Source organism: Eucyclogobius newberryi, unplaced genomic scaffold, assembly GCF_026437365.1.
Source record: "Eucyclogobius newberryi isolate DKJ021-1_F unplaced genomic scaffold, fEucNew1.0.hap1 SCAF_4, whole genome shotgun sequence".
Taxonomy (NCBI): Eukaryota; Metazoa; Chordata; class Actinopteri; order Gobiiformes; family Gobiidae; genus Eucyclogobius; species Eucyclogobius newberryi.
The window spans coordinates 23,238,022-23,249,354 of NW_027316056.1; the positions used below are offsets into that span (position 1 = coordinate 23,238,022).

Here is an 11,333-nt window from a genome sequence, read left to right on the forward strand (position 1 = left end):
GTGGAATCATTCCCTGTTGTCTGTTATGGTTATGATTATGATCCACAATGGCCAGACTTTACTGCCATAGATGTAAATCTAGATTTATCCCCCTATAAAGTGACGTTTTTAACAGTCAGTGAATTTGGCAATTGTGAATACAAAATGTTAAATAACCATGTAACAATTACACTTCATAACACGCCCTTCTGTAGCTTGAATTATTTCCTCCTAAATATCAATTATATAACAAAAACAGTTGAAATGTACTTTATTTAAATATAAAAGCCCCTTTAGCCAGAGTGTACAAACCAGGGTGTTCATACAGCAATTTTTGAGGAAGTAGTATTTTCTGAAGGAAAGGGAAATAAAATTGAACAGTGACGGATTTGATAAACACTAAACTATACACAACTATAACTTTTAAATGCATTATAAATTGACCAATAAAAAGAATGAGGAGGAAAAAAACCCTTTGGCATAAAGAGCACCTAACGAGACAAAATTCACTTGATATCCCACTGAACCAACAGCATATTGCTTTGGCAAGAAACCTGCCAACACTAACACAGGGATGCATTACAGTGAGTTCACAGCTACAGAACTGAAAATGTAACACTGATTTTCCAGATTATAAAAACACCTTGTGATGCTGGCAAGTTGACATGAAACAGTGATGATCTGCTGGTTGGTTTATTTCCCTGGCTTTCCTTGAGCTATAGATGAGTGCCAAAAGGCCTGGGGTGGTGAAGGGTGGATTTTAGCCTGGACACAATAAGAATTTGTTCTTTTGTCCAGTTTTCTCAATATTACAATATAATAATTTCGTCACAACGCAAATGTGAAACAGACAACCATCCCCAACATAACCTTATTATATTATGTAACAAAAGTCAAGAGGGCTTGATGTACAGCAGAACTGCCTAAAATTCATGTGCTGTAACAGCACACAAATGGTGTTTCGTTTTTCTACATACAAATATCAAGTGCTAAAATAATCAAAGGATACATTTGAACAAGGATATAGTGTGGTTAAAATACAAGGTATCAGCGATACCAGAACAGTTTTAACTGTAAAACAGTCATTTATAAACAAACACCAAAGGCAGTCACACCACACCATGATGTCAGCAATTTAGTTAATTTGACAAGAAATGAATGGCCCCTTGTAGATACAATACTCAGTCCTTGAGTAAATTCATTAAGCCCTAATATTTCTGAATATTGTGGGTAATTTAGTTTGTTTTTCTTTTGGTTCAGTTCAAAGTCCAAACTAATAGCTCATCTTGTGTTCAGAGCTCTGAGAGCTAAGAATCCTCTTATCTAAGCACCATAGGATAATAACTGTTCACCACTATTGTCAGTCTGAGAGGGAGCTCTTGGTCCTCTTGCCCGGTTTGCCACCGCTGAAGGTGATGGCAGTACCGTTGCAGGCGCCTGCGGACAGTGATGGGTCCTGCTCCTTTGTGTCTTTGAGCTCCTCTTGCATCTGTCTCAAGCGGGACATTGCACGGTCGATGGTGGCGGTGTTGACCAGGTTAAAGTCATGCATGCTCACAAGGTGAAGAAGGAAATTACGACACAGGTTACGCCGCACGATGTGTGCTCCACATCTCTCCACAAAAAACATTGTGGCCTGACTCATCTGGTTGTCAGCGATGAAGCTAAAAAAAAAACAAAGAGACGTGCTGCTTACTGAGCCTTTGTGACTCAAAAACACACTTGTTGTGCTGCTGCAGTTGGAAAATACAAATGTTCAACATACCCGCTCTTCATAACATGCAGGTTCCAAAGTTTCATCACCTCCTTCTCTCCCTCGTTCACATCAGTGAACTCATCCAGTTGCTGCACAAACAAATATAGTAATACACAATTTAAATATGTTTTCCATGAAACTGGAGTCCTTTTGTGGACATCACATTAACACCTCATGATAATTTATAATGCAGAGCAATTTCCTTTTTGAGAAGATTCTTAGAGTCTCATGTGGATCGTGGGATGTCTAGAGACAGTGGAGAGGTATGGACGGCCTTTTCAGATGAATCCCTTCATCTGTCCTTGTTTTTTTGGCTTTTGTTTGAATGTCATCTTTATTTCAGGGCGTCTCACCCATAGACTGCTTATGTAAGAGATTATATTAGGAGAATAGTCCATGTTCTCACCGTAGCAGTTTTCTCTCTGAGCCAGTCCGGGTCGCGCTCGTCTTCACTGTCCTCCTCCATCTCCTGAGCCCGCAGAGGCATGCAGCTGTCACTGTGGAAGTATAGACGATTGTGTCCGCTCACATACGTCCTCTGCTGCTCCAAATCTCCATCTTCAGACTCCAGAAACTCTGAAAGACTTGGCTTGGTCCTTTTGGGTCTGATGAAAAGTAAATAAAAGTCAAGATTACATATTATGATTTTTTTTCTATGCACAGTAGTCTTCTACTGACAAGACAGAAGTTCAGTGCAAAATAGCTTAACACTAATTATTTGTAGTTGCTACGGCTCTGAAATAATAAGAACCAGCCCAGTATATTAACCGAAGATCGAGACTTTCACAAATAATTTTAATTGATCATTATTACATTACAAACAACAGGCAGTCCATTTGATTACCTGCAGACTAGTATGTGAGTGACTGCGGTTCTCTTCACAGGCCCATTGCGGCTGAAAGCAAAGCCTGGCTGGCTGTGGATGTCCTGAGGGTTTCCAACATATGAACCATCATAACATTCGTTGATAGACACGTCTATCCTCGCTCCTTTGGGATGAGGCTGCGTACAAACATGCACAAATGTAAAACGTATAATGAGGCCTGTAACAAAATGCATGTTTAATCTTAATTACTTTCAGAAATAAGTAATTTAATTAACACTTCTAAAACACAACAATAGCATGTGAAATATTGGTTTATGGTTCAATACATGATACATCAAATATCTACCAGGACTGCACGGGCAAACATGAGCTGTGGTTAGTGATGGACAAAATTGACAGAATTCGAAGGGAATTTCGAGCAAAAGTGTGAATGAGTCCTCAAACCAAAGCCTGTCAGTAACTGTGAAGTCATGTGACACCAAACACCTGACTCCAAGCACAAAATACTGTATTGTATGTGAGCTGGTATATTCCAGTTAGTGTTATAATTGAGACATACCGGTAGATGACAATTTTAAAAACTTCATATTCTTTATAATCCACAGTAAATGGCAACATTTTGAGACATAATTTCGGTGATTGTGACGCCTCAAATAGTTCTCACTAGGAGTGGTGGCTCAAAAGAATGTGTGAATGTGTACTTGACAATGTTACAATGTCATATTTTCCAGACAGCCAGGCCTCAAAACGGGTGTCATAATATTTATTGCAATATTTTCAGTAACTCTGTATCATTCTCGAATCTTAACAGGCGTATTGACAAACCTTGGAATTTCTTTGAGGGAAATCTTACCACGTAGTTGAAGATGAAGCGTGAGTGGGAGAGTTTGAGGTGTTTGAGGAGGCTGTAAAGCTTTCTGCAGTTCAACGTACACCAAGGACAGTGAAGGTCGTCTCTGGCCTCTGTCTGCTGTCTCGTGTTATTGTTATATAAAAACTTAAAACGAAAAAGGATTTTAAAATCAGGAATGAGCCAATCCAAAGAATGTTTTTCCTCCTCAGTCACACACCACAAGTTACCTGATAAAATATCCTTAACTTCTGTCGCGGTTCCAGTTGGGCATTATCTTTTTTTGAGTGAACATCTGCACTGACCGACTCCTTCACTGTTGGGTTGGGAAATTATAACATTGAAAGACCTAGTTTTACTGACTACAAAAAACTACAAAATACAACTTGACACAAGTACTAACTCATAAGTGCTCTGTGGTTGCTGTTCCTGGTTTCCATGGGAGTGAAAGTGTCCGAGTTGCGAGTAGAGAGTGGTCTGGCTACAGAGCCAGAAGATTTTCCATTGACATCCCCTGTCCAACGCAGGGTAAACTGCAATGTGGGTCCCTGAGAAAATGTCTCGAAAGGTGGAAGCCTCTAGAGAAGGAAATGCTCGTCAGGAATGTCAATTCATAAGATGGCTAACAAAATAAACAAAAACATTACAACTAACCTTTCCATCCAGAATGGTCTCCCATGTGGCGCGTTTCTTGCTTACGGGGCTGTCTTCCATTCCTTGCATTGACACTTCATACTCGCCATCCAATAGCTGCAATCTTCTACAAAACAAGGACATGAAATGTTCATAAAAGGAAAATACAACCCCACCAAAAGCCACAATTCTTGAAGCACTCACCTGTTCTTATCAAAAACAGTCATTTGTGCAATATATGTCTCTATGGTTTCCTCCTCTTCTCTATGTGATGAACTTCTCTTCTTTCTACTGGGTGTATCAGTAACATCTGTGAAGGAAAAGATTGCATCCTTGGTTACAGAAGCTTCAAAGACACTTCAAGTTAGGGCAAAAGGTCAATCCCTTGTTACATACCAACGTTCTCATTGGCCTGACCATTGACCAGATTACTGCTATTCTTCTTTCCTGTGCGTGACACCTTGAACAGGAGCGAATAGGACTTCACCATGTGGCTGTTGCTGGGTTCAAATTCATTGCTGGAGACGACTAAGGAAGGATAGGATCCGGACTTGTTTTGGTTACCGTCAGGGTTCAAAGGCACCTGCTTTTTACCTGTAGGCACTTGCTTAACTGGACAACTAACATCCTGAGACAAAAAACAAAATGGTGTCACTTCAATCTTCATCGCACACCAAAAGGTACCTGTGGGGGGGAACAACCGTACCTTTCTTTTTTTATGGCAGACTTTGACAAGAAGCACCTCTAAAGAAACTGAACTCTGGTCGTTCTCAGAATTTTGTGATGGCTTTTCTGTGTAAACACATGCAAGAAATGAGTCAGTGAATTAGCATTTAAAAAATAAAATAATAAATCAAAAGCCCTTACCGTCCTTATGGAAGAATCCAGTAAACGTTAGCTGTAAATGTGAAGACATGCTGGAAGATAAATAAAAATGCCAGATTAATATCTAGAGTAAATTTGCAATATATTTAGGTTTGTAGCCGTATTACTTTGGTGAATCCGGGTGGCCCTTCATTTTTTCCACTTTTTTCATCAAATCGTCTACTTTAAATGATTTTCTATAAAAAGTAGAATAAAAGGTAATATCACATGATGAAATCAATCATTTCTGTGTGTGCCTTGAATCTGTACCTTTTTTTGTTTGTTCGGATATTTCTATGAGACATGAACGTTAAAGTTCTGTGCAAGAATATAGGCTGGTAAAGAAAAAAGTTTATTAGAACACAAAGTAACTATGCAAGTAATATTAAAGGTTATCTGACTTACTGCAATTATGTTCCTTGTGCGGAGAAATCTGTATATTTGAGTCGGTTCTAAAAACAAATTTGTATTATTTAGATTTTAAAGCTCATAATGACTGTCACCCCAGATCTGCTGACAACCAATAACTTGATTTGTGGTTTTGACTGATACCAATTGGAAAAGGTCTGATCAGCTAAGAATTTTAATAGAGCTTTGTCTCTCATCTACACAACTTATTTTTTAATGTACAAACATGGCATAATAGTGGTTTGAAATAGAATCTTCGGAGGAATCTCACTTTCAAAGGCCTGTAGGAAGAGCTCATGGTCGGCCTGGACCTGCTCCATCTTGGGCTTCTTCACGGAGTTCATCACCGCTGATGAAGCCGGGTACACGGCGCCGTTTGCTTTGCAGCTCGCCCCGCTCATTGTACTTCCTGAGTTCTACAGGGACAACTTGATAATTATTAGCACATTACTATTACACAGCTATAATGGTAGACACAGGCAATGTTAGCAGTGGCTGTCGCTAAAACGACTCCCTCAATGCTAACGTGATCGCTAGCTTGATTTGTATAGAATATTTAGCTTTTATCAAGTGTGTGAACATGTTGACACGAAATTAGATAACACACCTTGGCTGATGGCATAAATGTTGTAGCCTCGCCGCCACAAGCCTGAAGATTCAACAGCAGTGGCCCATGAAGATGATGAGCAGACGAGACGCAGCTAACTTAGTTAGCAGCCGACGCTAGCATGGCAGAATGAGCAGTGTCCACTCGCCCTTGGATTTACGCATCCAGTAAAAATATAAATTAGTGGTACCCGAGTTCAATCCGTATTCTGGCTGAATGTTTAACAGTATGTCTATATTTTAATGTCGGGTATGTCTCTCCTTCAGTTTGTACTGAACAACAGAGCATTAGTCAATGGTCACCCAATGGGAGACGGGCTGTGAGGACGCGCACCCGAGATTGGCCACTCACGTCCGGAAGTGATGTAAACCCGCTCTCACTTTCTGCGATTTTGCGGGAAATTAAGACGATTGGCGCTGATGACAAGAAAACACATGCATATGCTTTTGACAGCTTGATAAAACAACTGCAACGAACACAGTGAGGTACAATGGGCAGAATTAAAACAGTTTATGCAAATGTACAACTAAAGTAGATGTTGCAATATTCGAGTGTGTAAAAATGGATCCATAACAACATATTCAGGCTTCAAACACGATAGGAGTTCAATGAAAATAAACACTGGGACAAGCGGTAGAAAATGGATGGATGGATGGAAGTGTATTCTTAAAAGCTAAACTTTTTTTTTTTGGAGTTCTAGTGAAAAGACTAGACCGGTTAGTTTCTCGACGGAGTCATTTGTATGTTGCACAGGAAATGCACCCAATCACAACTTCCACCCATGTGTGCGGTAGATCCAGGGTTGAGGGGAAAAAAATATAACTAACGATTTCAGAATTTGCCATCAACGAAATAAACAGATCCATATCGCCAAGTTAAGAAGGATTTCAGAAAACGTCGTTATTTCGCAGTGGGGATGGCGGAGGTCGTACAGCAGCGGATCGAGGAGCGGATCCCTGAGCTTGAGCAACTGGAAAGAGTGGGACTTTTCACCAAAAAAGAAGTGAAGTAAGTAAAGACACCATCAAAGCCTCGAAATATACAAAACAAATAGCTACGGATTTAACGTCACAATAGCTATATTAGTGCCATAATTCTGAGAGCATTCAGTTTGAGAATGATGATTTGTCTCTTCTGTGGTCTTAGATCAATAATTAAAAGAGCAACAGCCTTGGAGTATAAGCTCCATCGGCTGATTGTAAACAAAGAGGACTTCATTGCTTACATTCAGGTAAAATGCTGGAGTTTGTTATTTCATTTTTGTACCTAAATGACTAACTTTGCATTTTGTACTCCTAGTATGAAATTAACGTTTTAGAGCTTATCAAGAAGAGGAGGACTGTACGTTTTCAACACAATTTTTCATATTTATTTTTCATATGATGTGATTTAGTTCTACTTACATGTTAATATTCTTCAGCATATTCACTACAATTTTAAAAAAGAAGAAATAGAGTTTCCCATCATCAGCAGAATCAACAGTATTTTCAAAAGAGCAACTAATAAATGGAAGGTAAATAAAGAAAACAACACACCGTTTACAGGCCATAAATTGGTAAGTAATTATCTCTGTTTTATTTTACAGAATGATGTACAGCTATGGCTTTCACATGTAGCTTTCTGTAAGAAATGGGTATGTAAACATTTTGATTTACTATTATTCTAATATTATTATTCAGATTATACTTTGATGCAATGTATGCTCTTTCTGCAGGCAACTAAAGCTCAAACCAGCAAGGTGTTGTCATCCATGCTTGCTATCCATCCCGACAAACCAGGTACAAACAAAATATTTGTATACAAGTCATTCCAGTGTGATTCTCCCTTATGAAAATGTGATTATAATTTTTTTCTGGTCTAGCACTTTGGATCATGGCTGCCAAAAGTGAGCTGGAAGATCGTGATTCTTCTGAAAGTGCCAGACATCTCTTCCTTAGGGCATTGCGCTTTCACCCAAACAGCAAGAAGGTGTACCAAGAGGTAATGGATTTTGTCTATTAATATTATACAGTAATGTTAATGTCCATCTTAATCCTATTGTAGTACTTCCGCATGGAGTTGTTGCATTGTGAGAAGCAAAGGAAGCAGAAAGAGGACCTGGAAAAAGCCAAGATGGACTTGGTATGTATAAATAAATAAAATATAGTCAACATTTGAATATTTTGATATAGTTAATACATTTGTATATTTAGGGTGAATATGAGTTCTCGGCTGAAATCCTGAATGGTAAATTGGCAGAAGTTGTGTACAAAGATGCTACAGGGAAAATTAAGGGTATGTTTTTTTTTCATTAAATTAACTTATGAACCATTTAACAGAAACTAAACTGATGATCACACAAACACTTTCTTTTACAGAAGCAGAGTTTGTCATCACACTTCTAAATATTGCAGCAATTTTTGACTTCACCAAAGAACTTCAGGATGCCATTTTGCAAGAGTAAGTTCTGTTCATGTCCTTGATGTGTTTAAAATTGTTCAATTTACTAAAATTCGTGTCTCCCTTCGTCGCAGCTTACAGTCTAATTACACAGGTGACTGTGTGACCTGGGATTTCATGGCAAAGAGAGAGTTGGAAGCTCCTGGAGCCGGGGAGGAACTTCAGTCTGCTAAAGGACGGGCCTCGGACATAAACCGGAGGGAAGAGCGCTGCTGCCAGGTCTATGAGGAAGGAGTCAAGGGCCTAAACACAGGTATTTATACTGTTAATACTAGGAACTGAAATACTATTCACACAGATGGGTATTGAAGAAGTTGTTTTGTAAATTGTGGCCTTGTGCATGTATTGTAGAGCCTATGTGGACTTGCTATGTATCTTTCTGCTTGGAAAGACAAAAAAGGAAAACAAATGTCCAAGAACTGAAAGAAAAGGTGAGTTATGTGATCAATAAGCAAAATAATAATAATTCATGCTACACACAATATTCATCTCATCCTAAATGTGTCATAATTTAGTGAGATTAAAAGTCCACAGTAATTGAAGTTGCATTTAGACCTGAGCTGGTTCTTTTTTGGGTGTTCTGTTGTTTTCACAGAGGCAAGAGAGATTGATGGATGTACTGCAACGGGCCCATAGCTGTCAAGTGTTAAAAGAAAATTACTACAAAAACTGGGTGACTAAGCATACAGAAACATTGTGATGCATGAAAACCCTCAGTTTTATTAAGTTAACACAAACTATTTTCTGATCTTTCTAGCTGCAGATACTACTTTCAACCGGAGACGACGATGGAGCGGCCGGTGTCGCCATGGCAGCGGCACAGCGGTTTAGCCAATCAGTGCAGATGTGGAGCTTGAGTCTTCAGACACTAATGCAGCTCGGTAGGGAGAATGTGGGCCACCTTTTCCAGGAGGCCCTCACAAAGGTTAATCCCAAGGTGTGTATTTATGCTCTCTTTTATATATATTTATATACAGTATATGTGCTCACACAACAGTACAATGGTGCACACGCCAACAGTCGCAGTACCAAGTGCTGTCCCCAGGGAGTGTGCGAGAAGTGGGTCAGCTCCTTGACCCAATTACTGAGATTGAATTACCGTCTGCAACTTTCTTTGTTTTAAGATAGAATACAGAAATCAGTCTTATATTGGACCAGAATTCATAAATAAAGGATGTAATGATGTTTGGTAGTATTGTTGGAAGGTAGGAATGTCAAAAATATTTTTTTAATTGATAATTGTGACTATTCAGATCACAATATAATCGTAAGAGCCGAAAATTATAATGGTGAACATTTTTTACGCAAAATTGAGCATTTTTGGTTCCGTATATAGCCCAAAAAATTGCCCCGAACATTTATTTATCAGTCTTTTTTTGTCACATTTAACTTTATTGTCTTTCAACAAAACCTGGCAGGACCAGAGAGAAACAAAATTAGTAAAACATGTAATTAGAAAATAAAGAAGGGGTGTCATGCAAAGAAAATTAATGCCCTGACAAGTCTTTAGCGCTATTGTGACATATTTTAAAGTTGCACACGTGGTCTTGTATGAACAGGAGAGTCTGCCTCTGTGGCAGCTGCGGGTTCAGTGGAGCGTGGACCATCAGGACGCTGAACAGACCCAAGCTGTTTTTAAGGTAATGTCCCAATCAAATGACAGAAGAGTACAATTATGTGGCCTGCAGAGGATTTAACACTTGATAGTTTGTTCCCTAAAATAATGTTGCATGTGCAGCTTGGCCTTATGTCTGCTGTACCGGCTGTCGCCATGGAAATGAAAGACCGCTTCCTTGATTGGTCTTACTCCACTGGGGGCTATAAGAAGGCAAGGAAAACCTTTACCAGGTGAATGGCTCACAGAGAAATAAATACATTTCATTGCTGTTTTGCTTGGACATAATAAGGAGAAAAAACCTTCCTCCTCTAGTTTACAAGAAATCCGCCCCTTGCCCAAAACCTTCTTCACCAGAATGATTGAAATGGAGAAGGAGCAAGTAAGTATGCACTCTAGAATTGCGTTCTTGCATACTTTTAAAAATATGCTCAACCAAATGAACACAACTTACCGTAATGCCACTTGTATGTAAACGTACCACTTTTTTAATCAATTTATTTGTCCAGGAAATGCCAAAAATGAACAATTTAAGAGACTATTATGAGAGAGCCCTGCAGGAGTTTGGCACCTCGGATGACGGTACGGAGTCCAAACATCTACATTTTAACATTGAATTCATAAAGTACACGTTTGTATTTTGTGGATTCGGCACTGAACTGTCTTTGGTTTTTAAAGATCTCTGGCTACAGTACCTTCAGGAGGAGCTGGGGCCACTGGGACAGCCGCAGAACTGTGGCAAGATCCACTGGAGAGCCATGAAGTTCTTGGAGGGAGAAAGTGTGGAACGATTCATCTCGAAGTACACTCTATTACAGACCGGACACTTGTAACAATCAGAACAAATAAGCACTGCTCAGTTAGAATAAGGGCAGCCTCGTAGAGTTGGAGTTTAAGTTCAGGTGAATATTCATACTTTTGGACACATAGTCATCTTAACAGTTTGTAATATTTTTAATAGATTGTTCTGCATATTTAGAAACAATAAATTCATTTACAACTAAGCAATGCATTTTTGGATTATTAAGGGCGTTTACTTGATGTTAATGCAACATTTATTTCACTTTATTGAAATTATTTATATATCAATGGCAAAAACAATCATCAGGTAGTGATTAAATCCATACATAGTAAGGACACTGTTTACATGTGTTCCTGTTTGGGACTGTAGACTCCCTCAGAGAGATAATGGTAACACAGCAGTAATAAGGAGTATTTGAGTATTTAACCTTCATCCACTTAGTATAGTTTACTTTGGTCAGCTGAAAAAGGCTAAATTGTTTGGTTTTCACTTAAAAGGTACGATATGTAAGGTTTATTGTGTCCTCGGATACAAAGAAAACATTAAATTGTAAT

The 11,333-nt window shown here is 38.9% G+C and overlaps 2 protein-coding genes across 2 annotated transcripts; one reads left to right on the plus strand and one right to left on the minus strand.

Annotated features, from left to right (window-relative positions):
• Positions 1-233: 233 nt before the first annotated feature.
• On the minus strand, positions 234-6,246 carry suz12b (SUZ12 polycomb repressive complex 2 subunit b). The gene is given in 18 exon segments (XM_072462497.1): positions 234-1,643; positions 1,745-1,824; positions 2,142-2,340; positions 2,580-2,737; positions 3,415-3,558; positions 3,642-3,727; positions 3,798-3,846; positions 3,849-3,989; positions 4,066-4,171; positions 4,249-4,354; positions 4,441-4,672; positions 4,751-4,836; positions 4,912-4,961; positions 5,037-5,105; positions 5,179-5,243; positions 5,314-5,360; positions 5,588-5,732; positions 5,924-6,246. Coding segments are annotated over 18 exon segments (2,082 nt in total). The 5' UTR covers positions 5,939-6,246; the 3' UTR covers positions 234-1,339.
• Positions 6,247-6,700: 454 nt separating this feature from the next.
• Positions 6,701-10,984, plus strand: utp6 (UTP6 small subunit processome component). Its single transcript, XM_072463103.1, has 19 exons — positions 6,701-6,931; positions 7,070-7,154; positions 7,223-7,264; positions 7,344-7,436; positions 7,509-7,556; positions 7,638-7,701; positions 7,785-7,903; positions 7,967-8,044; positions 8,116-8,197; positions 8,281-8,362; positions 8,437-8,615; positions 8,714-8,793; positions 8,958-9,035; positions 9,120-9,299; positions 9,922-10,002; positions 10,101-10,210; positions 10,293-10,359; positions 10,487-10,559; positions 10,656-10,984. Exons 1-19 carry the CDS (start codon positions 6,840-6,842, stop codon positions 10,808-10,810), a joined length of 1,788 nt encoding a protein of 595 aa, XP_072319204.1. The 5' UTR covers positions 6,701-6,839; the 3' UTR covers positions 10,811-10,984.
• The last annotated feature ends 349 nt before the right edge of the window (positions 10,985-11,333 follow it).

What these genes read in the sequence shown, in the direction of transcription:
- utp6 (XM_072463103.1), top strand. Translation starts at nt 6,840, where the DNA reads ATGGCGGAGGTCGTACAGCAGCGGATCGAGGAGCGGATCCCTGAGCTT. An exon ending in ACTTCATTGCTTACATTCAG is followed by an intron (nt 7,155 to 7,222) that starts GTAAAATGCTGG and finishes TTGTACTCCTAG; the next exon opens with TATGAAATTAACGTTTTAGA. An exon ending in AAAATTACTACAAAAACTGG is followed by an intron (nt 9,036 to 9,119) that starts GTGACTAAGCAT and finishes TGATCTTTCTAG; the next exon opens with CTGCAGATACTACTTTCAAC.